At 46.6% G+C, this 26464-nt stretch overlaps 1 protein-coding gene across 1 annotated transcript; it reads left to right on the top strand.

The window, feature by feature from the left end:
• Window positions 1-12377: 12377 nt before the first annotated feature.
• On the top strand, window positions 12378-25649 carry LOC144170004 (endochitinase-like). Its single transcript, XM_077699495.1, has 8 exons — window positions 12378-12549; window positions 15154-15387; window positions 16823-17085; window positions 18003-18106; window positions 19201-19324; window positions 19763-19957; window positions 21848-21970; window positions 23433-25649. Exons 1-8 carry the CDS (start codon window positions 12378-12380, stop codon window positions 23928-23930), a joined length of 1713 nt encoding a protein of 570 aa, XP_077555621.1. The 3' UTR covers window positions 23931-25649.
• The last annotated feature ends 815 nt before the right edge of the window (window positions 25650-26464 follow it).

The following is a 26464-nucleotide window of genomic DNA, read 5'->3' as shown; positions in this document are numbered from 1 at the left end:
GCGAATACTAGAAGGGTAGAGGGAGGAGGAGTAGAGAGCTAGAGGGGGCATTGAAGGGGAGGGAGGAAGAGGAGGAGAGTAGAGGATGACGAAAAAGGGAGAGGGGAGGGGTGGAGGGGAAAGTAAGAACAGGGGTAGGAGGGAGAGAGAGTATAGGCGTTACATGGCAGTGTCTATCGAAATGCAATCGTCCTTTGAAGCCATCTGCACTGCGGCAAGCACATACTCAGTCAATTTTTTCAAATCACACTACGGTCTGGATTTCAGACAAGACAAAACGAGTGCCCAATAAAGGGCACAAAGGCACTTAGGGTGGCCAAATTTTCTGCAGCCGTAAGATCATCCCGAGGAATCGAAGGGACTGACGTACAATGTGCGATACGTGCAGCAAAAAAAAAAAAAAAAAAAAAAAACATGCACCCTTTCGTCTGAAGACGACGATGGTTGAACGCGAAGCTTTCTCGTGATGAATTCGTTGGTTGGCCAATCCCACACCGTGAGTATGTGCTACTCTGGAGGTACGCACCGCTTTTCTATAATACCCTGATGTGTGCACTCCGTAGGCGTAACGGTTGGGTTTGGGGTGCACGATACCTGCTGCTTGGCGTTCGCTTCGACCATGTCGAAATGGAGCAATCGTATAGGTGCCGTGCCGGCTCCATAACGCGAGGGACCCAGGTTCATTGCCCGCCGCGGGAAGTGTTTTAAGTGCAGAACCCTTTAGGCGCTCGCCTTGTCGTGCTAGTTCGCTCGCTGGAACCCAGCATATCGCCACGGTGTTACGGTGTAGTCTGTCACGGTCCCTTCGCCGCGGCGTAACCCAGAGGCTTCGAAAGCCAAGCGGCTATGCCAGGATATACGTAGCGTGAGCTAAGGTTCAGCTGGTTATTCTTAGCTTTCCTGGTTGTCTAGGATTACCTGATTATCATGCTTACTGCTGCTTATCATCCAATCGAAATCCAATCCAATCCAAAACCAATCCAAGCCAAGCCAATTCAATCCAATCCAATCCTCTCACTTGCGCAGCAGCCAGTATATTCCAGGCACTATAGCAGCACGGCTCTCCAGCAGCTACGCGAAACTGGTCAACCTCGGCCAGTGTAGCCAATCCAATCAAATCCTATCCAAGTAACGCTGTTGTTCGCGGCGTCCCCCTGAGCAACCACGGTCAGTTTTTGCGTTTGATGAGACTTTCACCTTAAGAAGTATACCGATTGTTTATAGATCTGTGCGGAATCGTCTTCCTTAGTTTTCCATTAAAAAAACATGAAAGAAACTTTTTTCTTCACGCTCCTCGATATTTCATGAAAACTTACCTTACATCTCTTGAAGTTCTCATACCGGATGTGCGAGTACCATCCACCTCGTGCACAGATGGCAGTGGAATTCAACCTGAAGTTTAATGTACAGCCGTGAGCTGAAGTAAATGGACCATGGGAACGGTGGCCAAAACTAATCGCTGCGCCGTCTGGTTGCGCGGAGCATGCTGCGAGACCGCGCACAGCGCAGGCGCGGCCAACCAGTTTTGTATCCATGCCACTATCACTCGCTTCTAAGCGACTGATTCTTGCTTCGATAAATCAGCGTCAGGGGAATCACGCCGCGCAGTTAGGGGAACACAGCCGGGTATCGCCCTATATTGAAAACGGTGCCACCCACCCGATACGCGGCAATGGTTCTACGCTGTCACATATAGCGTGCTGTGGCTGCGTATACGCCTCGTACCCTTTCTGTTCTTCCGTATCACAAGGTCGCAGCGCGAAAGCATTGCAGTAAATACATCCGAAAAAAAGGGCCGACCAACGTGGGTGCTTTCTCTTAGCTCAAGATGGTGTACGGGCTATATTGCTTGTTATGATTGTTTATTTTCTTTTATGTCGGCTGGACCGATGTGCATGGGCGGGTGCGGAGCAGACGTGTAGGAACGTTGTTTGCCTTCCGTCGCTTCTAGGAAAGTCTGGATGTCGCGTATTCTGCCCAAAACAGGCAGAGGTGAGCTGGCAAAGTGTATAACATTTTTACCAGTGTTTTTGTCACCTGAGCGGCACCATTTTTGTGCCGTTTTAGGGAGGTGACGATAATTGTTTCTGAGGGTGTTATAAGGGTCATGGTAGATAGAAGCTCCCAGTTAAGACACGAGAACTGTGTGGTCAGTCGAGGGGTCAGGAGGTTTAAACGGGGTGAACGCGAAAACGTTTCCACGGGGATTATGTTGTTAAAACTACGCAGTCGCGTTTCGATTCCTCGCGGGTCTACGGCGGTAGCCACTACCGCAGAGATATGTTTGCGAAGGACTGAGTGATGGCTCTTTTGTAATGCGTGCGCAGCCGTCTTCTTCGAATACCACCGCCCTATCAAAGAAGGGAATCTTCTGCGCGGAGCTTAATTTTAGGCGTGCATTGCTTGGCTGGGAATTCATACGGAGCACCCGAGGTTTGATTGTTGAGTGATGCAAGTTTCTCAGTTGAGATCTGTTGCCTTGTTGTTTCTTCGGTAGCGTGTTTTTGATAAACGCCTTGGAGTTTCCGCATGAGAGCGCGGGCTAGAGTTGGGTCATATGGCTATCTGTGTACACAACAATTGACTGTATTTGTGGCCGATGAGCGGCATAGAATGCGGGTAATTAATAGGTCCTCCTCACTCTCCGTTGTCACGTCTCTTTTGGAGGCGGAACTTCTGTAATTAAACTTAAGTGCATGGCGTCGAGAAGGAAATAGGGCTGGCCGCAGGACTTCGGATTTGCCCGACTTCTGATTTTTTATCCCAGTGGTACTCGGCCGGTAGCGTGCCGAGGACTCCTTCTGGGCTTGCAAAAGTGGTGGGGGACCCCACAATGAAATATGGTGATACGTGTCGTATTGTCACACAATTAACCCTTGCAGCCTAAGTCACTCATACACATCTCTCTCTTTGCCATTTTGAGTGTGGCTTTCCTGCACAGTTGAGACATTGTGCAAAAAGCCAGCTTTAAAATTTGTGCTGTGCGGAGAAGTTATTCTAGCATACACTGCGGCAAATTCACTTATTTTTATTTCGCGGCAGGGTTTCGAAAAAAAAGGAACTTGGGAGAATCGCGGAGGGACCTACAGAGTCCGAAGTGTCCTAACAGACCTTTTTTTTCTCCGCGGACCCCCATATGAGAACTACGGCCCTGTGCAATGCTTTGTAAAATAAAACATGAAAATAAACTTTTCTTTTTAATTATACCGTCGTTTGTTTGTCGCATGCCGTCGACCATCAGCTAGTAATCTTTTTACCCTAAATTATCGATTGACCGATCCCTCTTTGGATCAAATCCTTCAATTTCAACTCGTATCACAGAGTGCGCAAGAACTGTCAATACTGTTTTGAAGAGCACATAGATCTAATTGAAAACGTACTCTGTATGCGTTTCGATAGTCACTGGGCGTTCAAAGCGGGGTTCAACAGTACCCCACATCACAACAGAGTTTTTGAACATTAAATATATGTGTCGGTGCCTCGAACTTGGAAAAATTGCGAAGCTGGATTTTCCCGAGCCCTTGCGAAATGACACATATGCCGCTTACGGCAAACGAAGTTTCATAAAGCAATGCAGTACCTACCTAAACACAGCAGTATTTGTCAAAACCTCATGTAAGCTTAGCATGAATAATTTTTCAACTTCTTTGACATTCTCAGGACGCCTATAATCTCGCATCTGTCCTCAAAACCGACAAAGATGGTGTTTTGTCTTATTTTCTTCGACTGCACAGTGATTTTTTCTGCTACATTATCTGCTTCAATATATGACGCGGTGGGGGGGGGCTCACGGCTGTACATCATCTACTTTGCGGCACATTATTATTTACCAGTGAGCTACCAGAAGTCGGAGTTCTGTACTCGCAACGAAAACTGAAAACACAAGTGTAAACTGCACAAGGTTAGAAATTTTGGGCTCGCCTGTCGATGACACCTGCACCGAAGTTGTGAAGCGGGAAACGCACACAGAAAGATTTGAAGGTGGGTTCAGTTCTGTTAGAGTGGCTTCATGTATAAAGTTTGAAACTGCCTAAGATGAATTGTAATTTTAAATTACCGTAATTCCCGGTGTATAAGTCGCGGTTTTTTTCTGAAATTTTCGGTGGTGCGTCTTATCCACCGGTGCGACTTATGTATGTAATAAATTCGGTTCGCAGCGGCCGCGCGTGGCCAGTGCACGTTAAGAGACACAGCTCTATGGTCTAAATGAATCCGAAGCCCACCGCTACGGTGTTTCTCATAGCCCATATGTTGCTTCGGGACGTTAAACCAAAGAATTTGCAGCTTTTTCTAGCCAAAAACAATGATAATGGCCTGCGACAACTGCCCGCCACTTTCTGCTATGCGCAGTGACTACATTTCAGAATAAATTCACAGTAATATCAAACTGGGTTGCAAAAATAAAATGCAGCTTATAAATTATTACAGAGAGTTACTCTGAAGGAGGTGAACGAGCTTCTAATTTTTAAAATGACAGCTTACTGATAAGTTTCGATTTTCGGGCTGCTTCCGGTCGCGTCACTTCCGTCCGCCATGACAGCTTTATTGCGCTGATTTACGACAGCACGCAAGAGACGCGCGACGTTTGGAGAGGTGGCCAAATGGGTCTCACACTCGTGGGACTCCATTTCTGCAAAAACAGTTGTAGCCGGGTTCATAAAGGCCGGAATGATCCATTCCGCGAGAGGTGACGATGTTGACGAAGAAGACATCAGTGAGTCGGAGGACGACAGCAATGTGCAGGCGGAACTCCCACTTGAAGTTGCTTAATTGTTTGTTAGCGAGCCGGAGGAAGAAGACTTCAATGGTTTTGCCTAAACGCCGTCTGTAAGTACATGTAATCTGTGTGTATCAATAAACCGTTTTTGAGAAGTTATAAACCGTTTTTGAGAAGTTAGTTCTGTCTAGACTTTGGACGGTATATGCACGTGTCTAGCCCTCCTTACCGGGCGATGCGTTGATAGGCGGCCGCCGCCGCAACCATGTACTTTCGCCGCTCTTTCTAATGATCTGGTTCACTATGAGTTCACCTAATTAACAAGTGCGTCTTATACACCGGTGCGTCTTATATGCGTTTTTTTTTTTTCCCGTAAAAACTGTCATTTTGAGGGGGGTGCGACTTATACAAAAGTGCGACTTCTAGACCAGAGAATACGGTACCCACCACAATTGTAATGTTAAATTGCTCAACTAGAATAATTATAGGAGCATTAAATAAGAAAAGTCGAATTCGTCTCTCTCCCTTGTAGAATTGTTGCTAGGAAAATAAGTACTTGCTTGAAGAGCTTCAACAAATACTATCCTTTTTGCCACTATTCCAAGTTTCCGAAACTTGCCCAGCTTCCTATTTTGAACACAAGGAAGATTTTGAAATTATGACGGCCGGACAAATAACCCAGCTGTCACTGCTGCGTCAGCAGCCCTACAAAGGATTGGAGGGCTATTACCTGTTGGGATAAGTTTGCAAATACGCAAAATACATAGAGAATTAGCAAACACATGGCGAGCAACGTGCGTCCTTTTGGGCTTTCCACTACGCATTGGTCTGTGGGATGCGCTGTGCTATTTCGACACTTCTTCGGCCACCTTCAGGACTCTCTAACCGAGGAATACCCGAATTTGCACGCTAACACCGTGTCGTTTAAAAACGACCGCCGTGGTTTAAGAAAATTTGGCGCCCGGTGCAAGTTCTGCCTAGCTCTGTATGCTCTTGATCCATACTCAGCCTAGGCTGTTCTGTTTGTGCTTGTCGCTGTTGTACCAGGTGTTCAATCTTATTGAGGCCGTTAAGTATTGCTAAATGATCCAGTCTGGTCTACTTTCGAAGACCTGAGATGATTTCTATGGCTTCCGTGTTGAGGCTTTCAATTTCTGAATTTTGAGGCTTGGTCAAGTTATAGTAGGGGTGCCGGTATATCCGCATCGATGTAAATAGAGCCCGCACGATCATGCTCGTTCTTCTTCCTTTGTTCTCCATGTTTCATCTTTACTGGTCCTATCAGGTGAAATATCCAGGCGTGTGGCTTTTGCCCCCTTACGACGTGTCCCTGCCCTTCTAGCTTCGTCTTTGAAGTGACCCAGCAAAAGCACGGATGCTTGCTTACTTCTGAATTTTGTGACTTCCCGACAGGATAGAGACCGGTTTCTTTTAGGTATGCTGTGGCCTTGTGCCGAGAAATGACCACAACGAATTCCGTCCTTTTGAGAAGTGCTCTCTATGCCCGCCTCCAGCAGTAATTAGCATACAGTGTATAATTCAGCCCTTCCTAACACCTCTTCATGTTTCCCTGGTGATCATTTTGTCGCCCAGATAGATATTGTCAGCATAAACTATTAAGTGCACTCCTGAGATTTTCTGACTAGAGTCCGGTAGCATTGGCAATGATATGACGAACAATGTAAAATATAGGGTAAGTCCTTGAGGCACGCCTGTTTTCTCCGTCGATTGTATATTTTTGGTCTGCCCTACTTTTACTTTGAACGTTCTGTTTTGATAATATTTGATAAACTTCGGTGTTCTGCAGCAATTACAAGTTTTTTTTGTGGTTACATTGTAGTGAAAAGGGGCTCAGGTAGTCCAAATTAAGCTTCTTCAACGCCAGTTACCATCACTGCCCTCGCATATGCTCGTTATGACTCTATAGTACATTAAATGTTGCAGCAGAACGTCTTGTGTACTGAGGCCTGCTGAGCAGTCCCCACCGAGCCTTGCAACCCGCTCGCTAATTTAGTGTGAAGCTAATTTGAATATAGATTACGTGTAGCTTTCCAAACGTAAGTCTGTGGTTCATTTAACTCACCATTAGGTTCTATATCTCTCAAGGGCGCACGAAAGAACCTCGTTAGATCATAGTGTGCTTTATTCGAGGAAAGCCAACGTGGCACTACGAAAACAACACTACGCGCTAACTTCCGGCGCCGAAGTCAGCAATCGTGGTCTGCCTAAACCTACGTCATTAAATAACTGATGAATCCGATACGGCTGTTTAACGCCTAATATATCCTGGGGAGACAGAAGGGGGCAACCAGGTTGAAGTCAGCAGAGTTGTCGTTTCGGCAAGTTGGTACAGGTGTGATCAAAGACTGACTGTATGAAGGGGGTTAAAACTAAAATATTCAGGACAAAAGCTGTCCTGACAGCCATTTTACGGGCCCCTTGTCACTATTGCGAAATAGTACTATGCACCGTGATGTAAAGACGCCGCTTTCCCGGCGGCCGCGGTCAGGCTCTGCACGAAGCGTCGCAGATAGCTACAAGTCCCGCATAACTGCATCGAGCTCCCAAAATTATGGCTCCTGTCATTCGCACCGCACGCCTCTACGATCGCTACGTGCGCGGTGCTTGTGAGACAGCCCAACGCTACCATGATGCGGTTACGGTGGCGGGCGATGCAAAAAATGCAGGAAAAGCTCTCCTTCCTGGCCACGATTCCCGGACGCGCCACCAGTTTAAAGCAATTGCATTTATGCGGGATTGAGAGATGGAGAGCTGTGTCGGGGGCGAATTCTTAAAATAATCTCACGCACTCATCGCATTCGGGCGTCTGGCGATTCCACATCTTTCGGCGCCGTGGCAATGCGTTAAGTCACGAAGACATCTGTTACAGGAAGGGTGGCGGAAAAAAATGCAGTGAGAGACCGGGCAAAACCAACTGGCCCTATGCCGTTGGCGGCGACGGGATTGAAACGAGATTGCACCATTCGTGTTGTGGTGTACCTAATTTAGCAATGTACGCTTTCCTCCCAAGCCTTAGAGCAAATAAGCACGCGCGTGTCTGCACAACACCTTCTAGAGAAGAGGAAAGCGTCTCTGCTACGCCTTTGTACTCGGAATAATGACAGGCTTTTGGCTCTTTGTGGGTGGAATCAAACCCCGTCTGTATGGGGAAATGAAAGTGGAGAATCGCGTTAAAGGTACATCGATTGGAGGTAAACGGTGCCGAGGCTTTCGTCGTGTGTAGAGGACGTTTGCCTGCTCCACTATAGTGGGATACAAGGATATGCGTTTAGATCACACTCGAGAACGCAGTTTTACGACTTCACTGAATCGTTGGAGCGACCAGGCAATGTGCCAGGCATACGGAAGCGCTCCGTCATTTCAGCTGGCGCCTGCCGAGCCAGCAGAAATTCCCATCATCCCGTGATGGCGCACGACTTGCCGGTCTCTTGAGTTATCTGATCACTGTGAGCAATTCATAAGTGCTCGACTTTATTGTAAATAGTAACGCTGTAATACCAACATCTAATGTTGAATATTACATTAGACGCCTAGTGCGTTCTTGTAGGAAAATGGTTGCGGTGATTGGATTGAACGATGTCAGTACTTTTTTTACAGCCACATCTTTTGGTGACCCGGTTGTGTGCGCCACGCGAAATTACCTCTCTCATTATTGCTGCAGTTTTTCAGTACATATGATTCGCCGAAAAACGAGAGGGGTCCCTTGTTGCTGCTTGCTATCACTCTCTTGTCATGCAGCCTCATCTTACGGCACCGGCAGAATTGCTGCAGAGTGCCACGCGTACAGCGGTGCTAAATTTACGGTTTATACCCTCCGCTAGGATATGCTGTAGCTTAAGTGGAGCCAAAGCATTATACGATTCCGCATGTATATTTTTGCTATTCGGAAGAGACTGAAGCACGTGACAATGCGACGCCATATTTAGCTCCGGCGAATCACGGTGAACATGAGCTGAAATCGAATGGTTGCCGTAGCTATTCTTGCCCCATGCATGGAAGTATAGTGTAAAAATCGACTTGAGAAGAACATTTCGAGTCGCTCTTGGCAGTTGTCGACTGAGCCAGGGTCACAACATCAGATAAACGTCGACGGCTTATCAGTCTCAGATCAACCGTCATATCTAAAAAGGCAGTGGCGATTATGACCGCTTATAACTTTAACCTTCTATGCAGGCGCTCCAGGCACCCGCTGCCGCATGGACATCGCGCGTTCATTGGCGTGGAGCCTCGGAACCGAACGTCGTTTTGGGCGCGCCAGTGTCTAGATGGTGATACGAGTTCCCCCGCACTATAGGACAAATGGTGTTTAGTGGAGCGGTTGATTGAGGTGACATATAATAATTCCTCTGCATTAAAAGCATCAGCATAGCAATATCAGCTGATAAAGGGTACAATAATTACAGGCATATTTTCATAATGTTAATATGTCGCATAAACAAGCCTACAATCCCCCTTGAACAAAAACAGCGTATAATAATGTTCTGTTCAAACGCACAAAGTTAAGAGGTAACTATCGATACAAATTTGATTTCTGCTGGTGAACACACAAATTATTTTAGATACGCTCGCATCAGATATTGAGGAACAAATAGAGTTATATATACAGTAAACCCGCGTTAACTTGAACTCCTGTATCTCGAAATATCGGTTAAGTCAAAAAATTTTCTCGCCGTGCATTTACCTCCCAAGGTGCTGCATATTTGCCCCCGTTTATCCCGAAGAGTTTTTTTTTTTTTTTCAGGGGACCCCGGATACCTCGAAAAGTCGACGGAGGCGACACAAGGCAAAGTATCCATTACAGACACCGTCTCTGTGCGAACGATTAGCTCCCAGTACACTCCGAACGCGGTCGTGAACGGCAAATTTGAAATCTCGCCGCCGCGTTGCTTTCCTCTCAAACATGGCAAGCTACTGAGGGAGCGATAACGGTGCAGCTGATCATGCGGACAATGAGGGACCTCGAGAAGTGCCTACAACGGCAGAAACAAGAGACGTGTTGCGATTACTTCGCAACGAGGCAGAATGTAGCGGTGGCGACCAACGATTGATGCGATCCATTGAGCAGCTCGAGAAAGCTTTTCTGTGACCAAAAGCGAGCGCGAAACAGGCGAGCATAACGTAGTTCTTTCTTCCGCAATAATAAAAATTTGTGTTTTTTGCGGATTATTTTGCTTTTCATACGAAAGCTTCGTTGCGCAGTGAAGCTTTGGTTAGCAGCACTAGCTTTTATGTCAGTGACCTGACCACAGATTTTTGGCATTTCGCTTAACTCGAAACTCCGCTAATCTCAAAATTTTAGCCGATTTTACGACTGCGAGTTAACGAGGTATTACTGTATTTCATGACGTCGTTGAACAATTTTTTGTGGTTTAGTAGAGAATATGCGGTATTGAAGTAAGTATATGATGGAGAAACCCCGCTACCAGGTGCTCTTTTCTGTGCACTTACTGCATCCAACAGAAAATTTGGTATTTTAACTGTACGTGTTCTGGTTTCCTAAAAAAAATTCCAGAAAAGCAGCGAAATCAGCCAGTTAATGTCATCCATAAGAACTGTATGCTGTTCATGGGCTTCAGAAGACTTCGTTACATTTAAAAAGATGGGGCAGGTAAAAATTACCGATGTTTTAAATTTGGACGCAATCTTTCGCGGATTACTTCACCGATTCTTAAGATGTGACGAAACAAAATAAAGCTTGACTCTAAGCCGGCGGCTGAATGAAAGCAGCCGGTGTAAACTCACCCCATTTTAACCTTCCAACTCCAACTCTGCTAGCGTACTCCCCACTAGGCTGTCGTCGATAAAAAAAATCAATGGCGAGCGAAAAATCATTTCCGCTAAGTTACCCCCATGACCTCGAAGCCAGGTGCTTCAGAATGAACTTTCGTACTGTGTACAAAGCCCGATCAATGTTTGTTCGAGGTGCCCTCGGACGGTTGCGAGACAGGTTCGCGCGACGACTTGGAATGCCGCAGCCCCGCGCGCTTGTATCTCTTCCGAAGGCGTCACCTCCCTGGAGGAAAAGATGAAAGAAGCGAAGAGACAGGTTCCTGCGTCGTGACAGACCTGTCATCGGGCATGCAATAACAGTACGGCGCAAGGCTCTTGAGCAAGCTCTCGGACAAAACCCACAGACTCTATATTTGAAGGAGATGTTGCACCAGTGGTGCCGCCGCAACGACAACAGCGGCCGGCGTGCATCCGCTGCGGATGCTGCGGTGTGGTTGAATCCCGTCTGAGGCGGTGGCTCGACGGCAAAGCCGGTTTAGCTCGGGCCCGGCCGGCACCTGTGGCGCCGCACGAAGGGCCACCCGCGGCCTGCGTGCGGAACTTCCAATCGCCGGGCGACGCAACGCCGCCGCCGCCGCCGATACTCCGGATGCCTCGACAGAGGAGGAACGTCCTCTACCTTTCCCTGCCGGTCGACGACCTTCGCGGCTGAAGCGCCGAATACCGGATGGGCCGACTTGCGGCACGGGGGTCCCGAGCGCTCCACTGCACGCGACCCCCGAAAGCGTCGGCCGCCACAAGCAGCCGCTGACGACGCACCACCGCGTACCCCCCAAGGGTGAGTTCTTTTCCCCCTCTTGCTCCGTGGCTTAACTGGGCAGTGACTCACGGTCCCAGCCATGTACTCTAACTCCGTACTATTCACCATGTCACGCGCCAAGCTGGCGCCCGCTATCGCGCGTGAGGGTTGAGCGTTCAACCCGCGATTTCCCGCACGTGGCTGCATTGTAAAAGAAAGGAACGTCATAGTTTCTATTCGCCTCCTAATATGAATGTTTCTAGCCACTTTAAAGGCTCGCGATGAGGTTATGGTGAAGATAGAGAAGAATGTTGGAGTCGGAGAGGGTGACAGTGAAGCTGACCACCACACATACTCGGTCGAGCAAACATTTACACTAATGGTTAACTTTTTGCGTGTCATTGTGTTTAGTAACCACTCTTCTCAAGTCTACTGGACAAGCTCGAAATTGGAGGATTTAGTGGTATCTTAATCAGATCAGCTGAAGCACGTTACAGGGTGTTTATTTTGAGCAGCGCGCGAAACGTAATAGCCCATAACACAGCCCTGCTCGTTTTCAAGCAAGGAAATGTAACGGTAAGAAAAACTAGAGGTCATGGCCCTTTGGTCTTGAAAAATGACCTAAACAGCATAACTCTCCAGCAAGGTCAATGTCATTGGACTTCGAAAGATTCATTTATCTCCCTCCTAGCCACCGTTTCTTACAGAGTCTGTGGCTCATATCAATGTTTCCGTACTGATAAAACATCTCTGTCGCAAGAACCCCGAAATTAGAAATCTTCATACGGCTTCCTCTTCGCATCTCTTGCAAAACGTTTAGGGAGGGGGGGGGGGGGGGGATCCTCAGTGCTAACGATGTAAGCCTAGGTCTTGCTGCAATAAGTTCCGGCTTTACTTCGTGACCCTGCTTTGTATGCGTTCAGTGCTACCGGGCGTATTTATGATTCCGATATTCCGATCATTTAAATGTGCACATTCGCAGCGCTCGTTTGCGCCTGTTTTATGTCTAGACTTAAAAGTGCATTATGATGATGTATTGGACCGAATAGCTGTGCGTGCTTGCCAAAGTCTAGAGAAGGCTGATTATATAACAAGCATAAAAGAGGGAACATGTTTTTACAGCCGTGTGTATCCTGGAACGTGAAAATCCGCCTGCGTTACGATAACACGGCGATGTTTCGCAGGAAGGGTCTCGAATCTCAAGCAGAGAAGATGAAGACCAGACTACTGCCGCTCCTGCTTTCCTGGTCGCTCCTGCTCGGGATTGCGATCGCTACTGAATGTAAGTCATGTAACTTTTATTAGATGTTATTGTCAACCACAGAATGGCGTATGCCAGGGTCCGTTGCGCTAATTTTGTGTTCGCGTTATAAGCTTCGGTAAGTTTTAAATGTGCAGTTTTTGAAGCTCCGTATATCGCATTAGTGAGTACTATTGTACTGAGTATTATTGCACTATTGTGCGATGTAATATTATAGTATTATTGTACTATGAGATGTCTACTATGAGAATCGCAGAGTGAGTACTATGAGTAGTATTGTGAGTATTTTTTGGTATTTATGTTCTTCGTACTCCACTAAAAATCCTTTTTTCAAAGCAGTATGTGTTTCGCTTAGGGTAATAAAACAGCATATAAACAAAACGTTCGCTTCCTGGTCCGTCGACATGTTGGTTTTGTTCTGAAATTAAATAAAACGGGCAGCCGGTGGTGTGCAAGCGGACCAAACTCAAACGTAGTTGAAAATGATTCCACACGCTAACTTGATCCGTAACGTCCAAAATCAGCCCGAAAACAGACAAATTTTATACCTAGCGAGCAAAAGGGCATTTTGAGTGTCCGCATCTAAATAATATAGCTCAGTTGGAGTGTTTATGAACTAGGCCTGCTGACAGTTGAAGAGCTTCAGCTTTAAGTTTTAATCCTATAGCTGCTGGCAGCCACAATATCTAAGCCTCATTCGTTAGTAAAAAAAAAATATTTTTTCCCTTTACATCCTTGAGCACCTGCTAATTAGGGCATGACATCGTCACAAAACGATTTCTATTTGTGTACCCTTGTATAGTGCAGCCAGGATTTCAGTATAAGCCCTCACTAAACTGTTTCAGAGATACCCCCTTGTGAGCTCAATCAGCAAAATCTGTAAACTCACATGGAGTGTGGTATCTCCGAAGCTACTCGAGCAGGCGATGGTCGCCGTTCCCTTCGCGTAGGAAGTGCTGACGAGCAACAAGTCGTGAAAGTCAGAAGAAGCGCCTGCCACTAATATTGCTGGTTTTTACTGCATGGATTGCTGCTATTGCAATCCGCCACAACCGGTTGCTGTCACTGCGCAATGCTATTATTGCAGCTGTTAAAACTGTTACCACGCCCGGTACTCCTTTAGTTACGGGTACCATTACTACCACATCCGCTGTTGGAGCTGCTACCCCACCTTCACATATCACTGCTGCCGGTACGACTCCTACCATTACTGCTGCTGCTGCTACCGTACTACTACTACTACCTTTTATGGCACTGCTACTACTACTGCTACCATTTCTACTAGTTCTGCAGCTACTACTACTACTCTTACCACTGATGCACTGATGCTACTGTACTGCGCGTATTACTACTACCTGTATTGTAACTACTACTTTTACTACTACTACTACTACTACTACTACTATTACTACTACTACTAGTAGTACTGATGCTACTACTACTACTACTGCTACTACTACTAATACTACTACTACTACTGCTGCTGCTACCACTACTACTGCTGCTGCACTACTGCTACTGCTGCTGCACTACTGCTACTGCTGCTAGTTCTACTAATACCATCACTGCTACTCTACACTACATTTACTGCTGTTGGACTACTCCACTCCTGCTACTACTACTACTACTACTACTACTACTACTACTACTACTACTACTACTATGACTACTACTACTATGACTACTACTACTACTACTACTACTACTACTACTACTACTACTACTACTACTACTACTACTACTACTACTGCAGCTGCTGCTGCTACTGTGCGGGGGCTGAAGCTCGCTACAATTTCCCTCTTGCCATTGATACTACTGTTACAGTTGTTAGCGCTACTGCTGCTACTGCTACGAGTGACGCACAGATGTTACACAGATAAAATGGCTTTGCTTGTGCATCAAACTATTTTAGTTGGAAAGCTTGTCGTAGAAAAGTAGGAGCTGACCTTTCCCGAGCTGAATAAGTCATCGAGTGCGTGCGATGTTAAAATGAACCTTCCAAGAGTGCAAACCCGCAAGCAAGAAAACAAGTGCTCATTTCCAGCCTAGCATTGAGATTCTGGCTATTCTTAATATACCCCGGGCACATGTAAAGGTCAGTTAACTGAACACCACCTAGCAATGCATTGTCCTTGCATAGCTTGGCCTGTCTTCCGCATCGGTGCTTTCATGAGTGAGCATATGGGCGGCATTGTGGTGCCATATTGAGTTTCTTTTTTTCTTCCTGGGCGTTGCATCTACCGGCTGTGGCGGAATCGTCAAGTGAATGTAACTTTTTATTCCGCACATCGACATTATAACAATCTTGAAAGCGTACACGAAAAGCTCCAAATTATACCTACTTACCAATCATTTATGCCCAAGGGGTTACAATTCCGGTTTAGTACATACGTGGGTGTGATCCCCAGCACTTCCAAAGTATCATGTTCCCTTTATTTTCAAATCCGAGCTTAAGGTGCCTTCGCAGTAATGCGTGCAAACAAATTGAAAATGCGTATTGCTAAACGTGTTTCGTGTACAACATATTTCTACCTTTCTTGATCCCTAAGCATGTATACTGTACTCTGCCGCCTAAATCGTTGCACTACCTGTGGAAAGGAAGCCTTACGGTCAGTGCTTCTGCAGCTACCGAGGCCGGTACAAGCACTCGAGCCAGCAAGCAGAGCAGCAGCCGATTGAACCCTGGCCGTATCGTGTGCTACTACAGCGCTTGGGCCCTGTACAGGCCGGAGCCCATGAACTACGACATCGAAGACATTCCAGTGGAGAAGTGCACACACCTCATCTATGCATTCGTAGGCCTTAGCAACCAGACCTGGGAGCTCTTCAGCATCGACCCTGAGTATGACTTCAATAAAGGTTAGTGCGTGCAGGGGCAGCCAGAGGAAAATGTCCGTGGTCTTGTTCTTGTGGCGAGAAGTGATTTGTGACGGGTAAAGGTTGAGCTTCATTTTTTTGCTAGTCGTCTATCTGCATGCTTGCGACTTCAAAAAAATTGATGGTGCCGCTGCGTTAGGTTATGGGAGTATTGCTCAGCACGCGCTCGCAACGTCCTTTAAGGTGCAACTCAAGAAAGGCAAGGTTGTGTTCTTCAAAGGCGACCTTTAGAAAACACAAGCTGTTACATTTTCACCCAACAGCTTGCATTAGATGAAAATTTTATCTTTTCAATAAAATTACTCCCTCTAAAGCTCTTCGCTAAGAGCCGTTTGTTTTTCGTAATTTACCATACGCGCAAATACACAAGGCAGAAAAAAAAACTTCAAAAAGAAAATGTCTCGTTGAGTCAGCCAGCTTTCTTTACTGCAGCAAAGAAAGCATCCCCATGGCAACCGACAGCACTGGGCTAGGGCATCGTCGCGACCAGATAAAAATCAAAGGCTTTCTATAGCGTAAAATGTATCGTAAAGTGTAAAATATAGCGAATATATAGGCAGGGGCTACTTACAGATCTCGACAAATGTTAGACGTATTCATTGGGCATAACTCAATGACGTCGCACCTGGCAGCCTCAAAGCATTGAGTCCTTGCAAACTGCTTTGGTGATTGTTTTTGAAAATGAAGTGAAATATAACGCTTGGATACTTTGGTGATTGCCTTTGAAAATGAAGTGAGATATAGCGATCGGCGACAATAGCCAAGTACATGTGCAGCTTTCCGCTAATGGCAGTCCTTTCAACAGTGATTACTCTGTAGTTATTTAGCAAAATATAAAGCTTGCAGCTAATATTGGGGGTTAAAACTTGCTTTGTGCACAGTTTCAAGTCTCGCACGTTGCGCGAGTAGGTTCTCGAGCCACGGAAACTATCCCTAAGAAATGCATGGGGAGTAAGATTTTACAGCGAATTACGCACAAAATATTCAGAATCCCGGAAACTCCAGGAAACCTGGCAGTGTGTTCATCTTCACATTCACATCTTGCTTTATGCCAAATATAACTTTCCTGAAGCGATTTTGCTAGGTTCCGGAGAGGTCGGAATTTTGAGCGAGAAAGCCGGGCATGTGCCCACAAATCATGGCGTGCCAACTACAACTCCATAATGAAAAAGAGGGTGGACCGCCTTTTCTTTCCCTCTGTGACAAAATCATGCAAGCCTAGCTTTGCGCTCCAAGCACCCCTTTTTCTGCGATAAGCACCGCGGGATAGCAAGCGTTCGTGCCGATACCAAGCCCACCTTTTGACTTCGGGTTCACCGCTCGCACAAGTGCGGAGAGCTCAAGCGTATTTGGTGTGTGAAGCAATCGGAACAGCATGCGAACCAATCAAAATTTTGTTTTATTCGTTCTTGCGCAGGTGGATATCGACGGTTCACGGCGCTGAGAAAGAAGCACCCACAGCTGAAGACACTTCTTGCAGTGGGTGGTTGGGCTGAGGGCGGAAAGAAGTATTCGGAGATGGTGAGCACCACGGGAAGGCGGCACACATTTATCAACAGTGCACTCAAGTGGGTCCAGACGTACGGCTTCGACGGCTTCGACCTGGACTGGGAGTACCCCGGCGCCTACGACCGGGGAGGTGCATACTCTGACAGGGCTAACTTCCTGTTACTTGTCAAGGTAAAAATCCTCCTTTCCTATCACCCCCTCCTTCCTATACTTTGATAACAGCTCCAGCTGCCGGAGACCCCCCTCGCTTAGAGGTCTTCATCAATAAAGTTTTAAATGCAGAGCATTTCAGTAACTCACGATGTCACCCGCGTTGACGTCCGTCGTAGTCCGCACCGTCGTTGTCCGCACCCCTCCCCCTACACTATATAAATAAAATACTATCAGGCACCTGGTTTCGATCCCTCGACCCTGCGGGCGGAACGCAATGTACATGGTGCTCTACCCACTGCGCCACAAAGCCGACACAGAATGGGAGGCTACGAACGCGCCTTATATCCTTGACTCATTCAAACTACGTCAAGAAGCTGCTGGTATACAACGCATTCACTACCACCAACTCCCCAAACACTAAACGTTCACGCAATACACCCACCCCCTATGCGACGCATTTACTCGAGTCCCCCTCGCGGGGAGATGGGCCCAATTTTTTTTTCTACTCTCTCACTCCCTCCGGAGCAAATTTGGTAAACCATATCGCACCTCTTAAGGAGCGCCTCGGTATAAACTGGCTTTCCCTTGTACCGGCATCTGTTTAGGTCTTTCCGTAACACCCCCCCCCCCCCAAGAAAAACAAAAACATACTTAGCACTATTTCCTCGTTTATTTGCCATGCAGTGACTCCTACAAAATTACGCTGAGCCCCTGTGCTCAAGTTATGTGTCAATGCGTTGTTCAAACAGTAGACGTCTTGTTGTCTCTGGGCGTGAGTACTATACCCTTTCCTACTTTTGCGCGCCAATCTTTTGCACTCTGTTGGGATTCAAAATTTCACCTTCAGTAAACCCAGTATTGATTAAAGCAAATGCAAACGTCCTCACAAGATGTGTTGCTATAGTGACCGTGGTCTTTCCTGTGCCTGCTTCCAGGAACTGAGGTCGGTGTTTAACCAGTACAAGTTGCTGCTGACAGCCGCTGTGCCCGTCGCCAAGTTTCGTCTACAAGAGGGCTATGAAGTGGCAGAGCTGGGAGAGTACGTCGGCTACTCGTTTCTTACATTTCGGGTATTTCACTTGGGGAATCCTGGAATAGAATCCGCTGAGGCGGAAAATTTTGTTCCGTGCAGGGGAATTTTCCTTTTTTCGTGAAATTTCCAGCTCTGATCTTCGTCAAAAGGGAAAGAGGGAATCTTTAACTGATTCAGGGAATTTTAAGAGTCGTTGAGAGAAAAGTAAAATTAATGTCTGTAACCGGACCTCGCATTATTTATTCCTTTATTTTTTTTTAAAGGATCCCTTGACACTTTGTCGGTTTTGTGTTGAAATATCCGCATTCGCGTTCCCGCAAGCCACAAGCATACAAGACTGCTTCCAATCCAGTTCATAAACAGAAGGGAGCATTGAGGGAAGGATAGCCTATGACAACAAGCTAGTAAGGCGTGAAGCAGCAGCGGCTGAAGGGCCGAAGCCCGTTTGCACGTTTTGCTTTGAAGTATTTCGGGCGCGCCTTAGTCCGCATGTTGTCAACGAGAGATGGCGGCAGCAGTCCCGGAACTGAGCTCAAATTACCTCGATTTACTAACATGTCTTGTTCTTTTTCATACGGCCAGTTTCATCTTGGAAGTTTAGCGTGCAAAGTGAGCATGCTGTTTGGTACAAAAAGTGAAATTCAGAGTCCAATGCTGCCGCGCGGATGATGTAGTAGAATCCCACTCACGCGGAAACTCTGATTCTCTGAACGACGTCTGCGCCCGTAAGGTTACGTAAAGTAGGCACTGCAGGTGGCGTTGGCAAATGCCCAAAACCGAACACGAAACCACCTAAAGACTGATGAGCTGCCTAAAGAATACGCAAGGAATTTTGCAGGGAATTTTGCAGGAAATAGGGCATTTCTGAACCAACATATGGGAAAATTTATCCTCAGCACGGAACATCACTGGTCTGAGACAACGCCGCTTGTAGCTTTCTCAGAGATTCAGAAAATGTTTATGCAGGAGGGTGAAGCTCCACACCTAAGTTAAGAAACCTCTCTTTGGAACTAATCCCGTTCACTGTGTGTTCTCTGACGTTTACAGAACGTATTGAGCGGAACCAAAAACAGCTGACGGTGGCGTTGTCCATTTTTTAGGCTCCTTGACTGGATTAACGTGATGACGTATGATCTGCGTGGGAACTGGGCTGGCTTTACGGATGTCCATAGCCCTTTGTTCAGAAGATCTTTCGATGAGTGGGCCTACGAAAAACTAAATGTTGTGAGTAGACTTTTCGCAAATATTTACTTTTTATTTCTGACTCTTGATATTTACACTGCAACATTTACTACCCTTCGGCTTTCTAGTTCTTCTCATCCAGGGATGGAGGAGGGGGGTAATATTTAAGGGTTATAGAAGAATTTACGTGCAATAAGCAGGCAAGCAAGTCACAAACTATGTAGCATAAGGTCAATTTCTCGCGCATTAGGCGGCAGTGAGCCACATCCACTGTCAAGCATCGGCATTAACGTCTGTGACAGTGGGCATGCCAAGATGGAGTTGCTGATATGTGTTCGCCAAAAATGTGTACTCCTTCTGCAGTATCGTCATGCTCTCGTGGCTGTGGCACACAGAGAACTCTCCTCAATGAGAACACATTTGAATATTTCAATTAGGTCAATTTTACTGCCTCGATAACCGTGCTCCTTTCCCGCGCAGCACGATGGGCTCCAGCTGTGGATGAGTCTGGGAGCCCCCCGGGAAAAGCTTGTGGTCGGTGTTCCTTTCTATGGGAGAACATACACGCTGAGTGACAAGGGCAACACCGGACTCAGGGCTTACATCAACAAAGAGAAAATGGGCGGCATCCCAGGGCCTTACACCAACGCTACAGGTTTTCTCGCCTACTACGAGGTACGTATAGAATTTTAACAGAGTATTGATTTGGGGGAGTTGGTACGTAACGAAGTGTCGAAGCGAAGCACAAGACGAGGGACGGAAACACAAAAGACGACTCATAGAGCGCTCTGTTTGTCGTCTTCTGTGTTTCTGCCCCTCGTCTTGTGCTGCGCTTCGACACTTCGATAGAATTTTAACCAGGGGCAATTCCTTTATACAATTTCAAAACGTTTGTTGTGTTTTAAAATATCGCATTTATTATGACTGAAGGGTGGTGTGGTGGTGGTGATGTTAATTAACGGGTGGACCTAGTCTTGCGTGGTATGCCGAAAATGTCTCCCCCGACCAGCACCTTTTACCGCTATGCGCGGAAAATCCCCGGGGAGTCACTGAGCCTTGTGTTCCTCTGTAACCGGAGGATCAAGCGCCAAAAGTCTCTCCTTGTGATCCAAGGGCGTTTAGGGAAAATGACATCGTCCAAACAGACATGGGGAGCGGCTCTCCCTCAAAGTTCTTTAAACAAAGCTCACCGCTCTGTCACATGCGATTCCCGAACGCGGCGGCCGCTTTTCTGATGGAGGTGAAAAGCAAAAACGCTCGTGGGCTCGAGATTTCGGCACACGTTAAAGATCCCCAGGCGGTCCAAATTAATTCGAAGCCCTCCCCTACGGCGCGACTCATAACCTGAGTAGTTTCGGCGCGTTAAACCCCACACTCATATAATAAATACGTCGCGTGCTCTTGGCAGTCCATAAAAAATGTCCGCGTTCACCTGTTACACCACACGTTGAAAACAGAGGTGAGGAAAGCTTATGAAGCCACGCAGGTGTCCACGCTGAGTTGGTCCGGATGCGGAACAGTAAGGACGCCTCTGTGCGCTTCATTCTTTCCGCAACACAAAGTTGGTGTTGTGGTCGCCAAAGAGATTTGAAATGTTCTTTAATGATGGTTTCCAAATGCGGCGTTCATCTAAAGCCACTTTCAAAAAATGAGTACACGATGGTGCATCATAGGCCAACTTGTCCGCGTCTTAGTTTCCAACCACTCATACGTGGGAAGAAACCCACTGAAAGGTAACGCTAAGACCGCTTTTATTTAGCTGCTGAAGGAGACATAGGGAGCATTGGGAAGTTCTGCCTACGGTAAATACAAGCTGCAATAGTTATAGGGCTGACTTAGAGGCCGTTTTACTGCACGAAGCGATTTGATCTTTATCAAACCCGCCCCAATCGCTATACACTCCTCCGCCGTTGTGGATGACATCAAATGGTCAATGCGAGCCCCCCAGGAAACGTTCATGCCGAGAATCACAAAGGCCGCTCCGCTGGTATTTAATTTTTTGGCGCAGAGCCGTCCGTAAATGCGTCAACACGATCTCCGTACAACCGACCCAAGTGGTCAAGTGCTAACATCCTCGCATCAGCCACGGACTAAATCTCTTCGGGCAAATTCCCGGGACGGCGAGCTGGCCCTCCATACTCCCGAAAGACCACGACGGTTCCAAATGATGTAAATTCTTCCGCAATTGCGGGTAGATGACGCTTAGAGTGTTGAGTGCCGCGTGTATGCGAGATTGCCCTATTAAGCGGGGATTAGTTTTGTTTGCATTCTCAGCATCTCAATATTGCAGCATGAGTCTTGTTTGATGCGCGAGACACGGGACCAGAAGAAGCGGAAGGCCACTAAGTCAATGGAGAGACGAAATAAGAAAATTCGGAGGCGAAGAATGGACTCGGGCAGCGGAGGGCAGGAGCGGGTGGAGGTCAAAAAGAGATGCCTTCGCTCTGCAGTGGACTTAAATATGCTGTTCATGATGATAATTATGTGGATGATGCCGAAGACGGTGCTGCTGCTGATGATGATGGTGGTGGTGGTGGCGGACATTCATTACGCAACGCTTTACAGATTTGCCCACATGTCAACTCTGGGACGTGGACCAAGAAATTTGATGACGTTGGCAAATGCCCTTACGCTTACTATGACAACCAGTGGATTGGGTACGAAGATCCCGAGAGCTTGTCAATAAAGGTAAACGATGCTTGCTGTAAGAAATGCTACGTTTCACTACAATGTGTGTATGCGCTCTCGTGATGTCTCAAATTAATGTTCCGAACATATTCGCCGCCAAGTTTGACGAAACAATATTGTCGTAAAATATGTAACCTGCGTTGATGTTCCGCCGCAAGGTGGGTTTATGGTTATTGGCCATTACAGACGTAACCATGGGGTAAAATAGCATGTTCCCGACAGTAATACAGATGTCAGTGGCAGTGTATTTTTATTGCCAGATACCAGCGCACCAACAGCGAAGACCAAAACGATAACTTAACTTTAGGAGAAGAAAAATTAACTTTGTGCATCACCTTAACGTTAAGGCATTCAGAAATGCTTAAGCGTAGGATTTGTAACGTGCTGCCCAAGAAGTTATCGTCGTATTCTGCTGGGATTGTACACGTTGGATTAGCGGATGTTTACGGGTGGCCGGTGCAGTATATCACCAAAAAATAAACCCAGTTCACACTAGGCAATACAAAGAGTAGTATGAATGTCTTATTAGAACTTCATTCTGGGGGTCGTACCTCATTTTTCACAACTTCGCGCTGGGCGCGGCAGTCTATGTGACGATGTCTGGCAAGCATTTCGCGCAAACACTATTTGCCAGAAAATACAAAACTTGTGCATGCGCACGATAGAAAAAACGAAGGAAGCTCACACTAACGCGTAAGTCTTGAATATAGCGAAGCTGTACGCAACATTCACGACCATCATGACGGTTTAATTCCGCCATTGCATCCAATCTCCTTCTTCTTCGCTGCCGCAACGACCTTTACTCCATATTTGTTGTTATAACAGCGAAGAAGCAAATCCAAGAAGCGGAACAAATGAACAGAACGGCACACTTAAACTAGGTGCCTGCAGGTGCAACCTGTACCCTATCACGTGTTCTGTGTGGCGTAATTCCTCTCCCCGCACTCACAGCCGAGTGAAAAGCCGTTTGAAGCTCGGGCGCCAACTAACGGTCGTAGCCAAATGCGTAAGACGACTGTCTGCAACACCGCTGATCTACCAGACGCAAGTTCGAATCCTAGCCGTGCCGGTGATTTCTTTCCTTAAAACTGTTACACTGAGTTTTATGAAACGCCGGAGTCAACTAATTGCTTAACAGCTTCGCTGTTGAAAGTCACAGCAAGAAACGTTGCCCAGTGGTACGTCAAACTGTTGCACAACCTCGTACTCGCGAACATGAACCTCGTGAGAAAAAAAATGTTGAAAGGGTACGCATGACACACGAACCCAGGCTTATCCAGAGTACGACTTGGAAATAGTATTTCCTGCACAGCGATGCAACTTTTAGAAGCATTTCTTTAAAGCAGACAAGGCAATGGATGCGTCAATAATGGATCACTGTCTATGCATTTCTGATGAAGTTTTATTTACTTATTATTTTTATGGTTTGATACGTGACTAATCTGCCACTATTCCTTAACAGATGGACTACATCATGGGTCAAGGCTTTGGCGGAGCCATGATCTGGGCCATCGACATGGACGACTTCCAGGGCGTGTGCGGCCGCAAGAACGCCCTGGTCAACGTCATCTACGAGAAGCTGGCCGACTACGATGTGCCCCAGCCAGAGCCATCCACCGCGCTCCCCGGCACGACCTTCGACGACGGACTGTGGAAACCCCCCAGCCCGACCACGAGTGTGACTACGGAACCGACCACGACGCCGGCGAGCGTGACAAAGAGCTACCCACGCGACTGCGACAGCCCCAACATATCGTTCATACCGCACGAGAACGACTGCACCAAGTACTACTGGTGCGTGTACGGGACGCCCATGGTGATGTTCTGCGAAGGGGGCACCGTGTGGAACCAGGACAACGGCAACTGTGACTGGGCCGAGAACGTCGACAGGCCCGAGTGCAAGCACATAACGCGCAAGCCCAAGCGGCCCCAGAGAGAACCTGAAACGAACGCCCCGTAGTCTCACTTCTGGTAGCCATCAGCGTGGAGTCTGACTTGAAGGGAAGAGTGGTTAGCCGGAAAAACTAGCCTGCAGCTTCATACGGGAGCGTACTAAAGTTTATTGGGAATAAAAGAGAGAGCTAAGGACAACAAGAACCAGGGAAGATGAACGATTGAAATGGACGACAGCATTAAGACAAAAGGCGAAAACGAATTCATTGTTTTTATGGCTATTATTTGCCATTAACATGCAGCTGACGCAGTCCTGCTTGTCGGCGGACCACTCGTTCACTCTACCAACGCTCGCAAATTTGCGGACTATTTTCTGGTGGGTATACTAATCTATGCGGTAATAAGGAAGGCCCGAATTTCTTGTTCCATGGCGAATAACGATGCTGTCACTAATTTTCTTTTATTTTAAAGTAACTTGACGCCGATCCACGAAGCAGGCAAGTCAGCAGGATTCAACGGCTGTGGCATACATGTTCTACCACATTCGGGAAATTTACCAGAGGCACTTGTTGTCCAAATCAAGGCCTAGACAGACTATTATTTTAATTCGCCTCAAAAATTGCCTTTCCTTTTTTTACCTGTTCCAAACGTAACAATATCTTGAATTTGAGGGTGTTCAAGTTTTCATTTAGTGTTTACCGCTATTTATGAGGGGAGAGACTCGCTATATGGTGAGGCAGGGGTAGGTAGCGGCCACCGCAAGGGCTTTTCATCGTTCATATGTCATTTTCTGAAAGTGCACTTCGTTTCCAACGTGTTTTGCAGATCATTATTCTTCGAGTTTTCATGCCTTGGGTGATTGTATTTATAGAAAGCGAGAAAATACGAACAGCGTGAGGCACTCGAGCGCACTCATCCTCAACTATATTTGTTCTTTAGTTGTTCATCTTGTTCACCTCACTGGCCGAAGTTTTAAAAGACCCCTCACATGCTCACGATCACCCGCATACCTTGTAGCTCCTATCTTTTTCTTCACTAACAAGAGAATTCTCTACTAGTGCCCCACAGCAAGAATTCCGTTCATTTTGCACTACTCTATAATCAGGTCTTGGTACGAAAATAGGGCATAATGCAAACATTAAAAACGCGTTTGCTTGACAAAGGAGCTTTAGCTAATGAACCATTCCTTATTTCGCCAAAATTACAGTTCAACTAGGTGGCATAAAATACCGAAAAGTGTTCTAACTTATTTTCGTTTGCTCCATCCCCGTACTTTTACAATTTCTTGTTAACAGAACCTCCCTTAGTCACCTTTGACAGAACTAGCTTGCAATGAAGCGGGATAGAGCATGGGCATACTGCATTGTCTAACTAACTACCTGGTTTGAAGAAAACATAATAAGTATATAGCTGTTTTTCTAGTGACATCATAATGCAATCACGGTACCGGTTTATGTATGCCAACGTGCAAAGACACGCCCTACGCTACAGGTAGCCTAATCTCTGAAGCGAGTTCTAGCTTTTGTCAAATCACAAACGTAACATTTTACGACGCAAACCTTTTCGTAGTGCCAGGAAAAAAGAAAAAAAAACGCCTCGTTTACGAATGTCCCATCTCACGCCTAGCCGGCAACTATCCTCGCATGCATGGCGGGTGCCTTAACGCGTTGTCTTGGCTGCAAAATTCTTTTACAGGGGTTCCGTAGCACCTTTTCGTGTATACGCTATGGGTTCACTCCAAAAGGATGTGACATCACGAAGCGTAAAGTCGTCTGAGTGAATAAAAGTGAGTTTGATGATCAAACCGTCTTATTTACTGTTCATTTCTACGACATCAACAGCTATATTTTACCCTCAACTTGTTGTCCCATTTAACGCCCCACTTACCCTGTATACCCTCCCCCCAGAAACAAACATCTGATTATTATATACGTCTGTATCTTTACCAGCCTCACAGGAAGGGATCGGCAGAAAAACGAAGAAGAAAACAAGAATTGTTTCTCGGTCTTCCATTAAGGAATGCAATGCGTGCCTGGATCAAGGCAAACATTTGCCCGCCTGTACGTCTGTGCGTTCGCACACCCGCACGTCATGAAAAAAGGACCGTCGCTAAGATTATTCATCCTTGGGATCCAGAAATAGCAAGTCCTGAAGCAAAGTTATCATCAACGTAGCTAGTTCGTCGTTGCCAGGAATATAGGAACGGATCAATGGAGTAACCCTACCCGATTTCGCTCACTTAGAGGGGCGGCATAATTATGTAGAATGAGAAGCACAATCATTATCTCTCTCCTCCTCTAGCAAAAATATGGAATGTCACAAAGATTGTATGTGCGTTCACTCTTGCTTGCTTGCGCGTGCGTATATGCGTGTGCGTGAGGAAGAGAAAGAGAGTTGGTATGCGCACACCAATCCCCTGCCATCATATCCCATGTTTTAGCGACGTCCTCGGAAGAGTGATTAGACGTATTTTCTTGAGATCTATAGTTCAGGCAGTTTCTTTCTTTTACTTATAGCGATGCCGTTTTATCGTTGTGGTGAAATAAATTTCAAACTTAATGTTATTGCCCAACTTACGGCATAGTTTTACCAACGCAAGGA

This window comes from Haemaphysalis longicornis, unplaced genomic scaffold (genome assembly GCF_048455015.1).
Source record: "Haemaphysalis longicornis isolate Haplotype H1 unplaced genomic scaffold, Haemaphysalis longicornis Haplotype H1 scaffold_2, whole genome shotgun sequence".
Classification (NCBI taxonomy): domain Eukaryota; kingdom Metazoa; phylum Arthropoda; class Arachnida; order Ixodida; family Ixodidae; genus Haemaphysalis; species Haemaphysalis longicornis.
This window is presented reverse-complemented; position numbering and strand designations above follow the sequence as displayed.

Excerpts from the sequence above, each read along its gene's own strand:
- LOC144170004 (XM_077699495.1), top strand. The coding sequence starts at position 12,378 with ATGTTTTTACAGCCGTGTGTATCCTGGAACGTGAAAATCCGCCTGCGT. Across the intron at positions 15,388-16,822 it reads TGAGTATGACTTCAATAAAG|GTGGATATCGACGGTTCACG; the intron begins GTTAGTGCGTGC and ends GTTCTTGCGCAG. Across the intron at positions 21,971-23,432 it reads CCGAGAGCTTGTCAATAAAG|ATGGACTACATCATGGGTCA; the intron begins GTAAACGATGCT and ends ATTCCTTAACAG.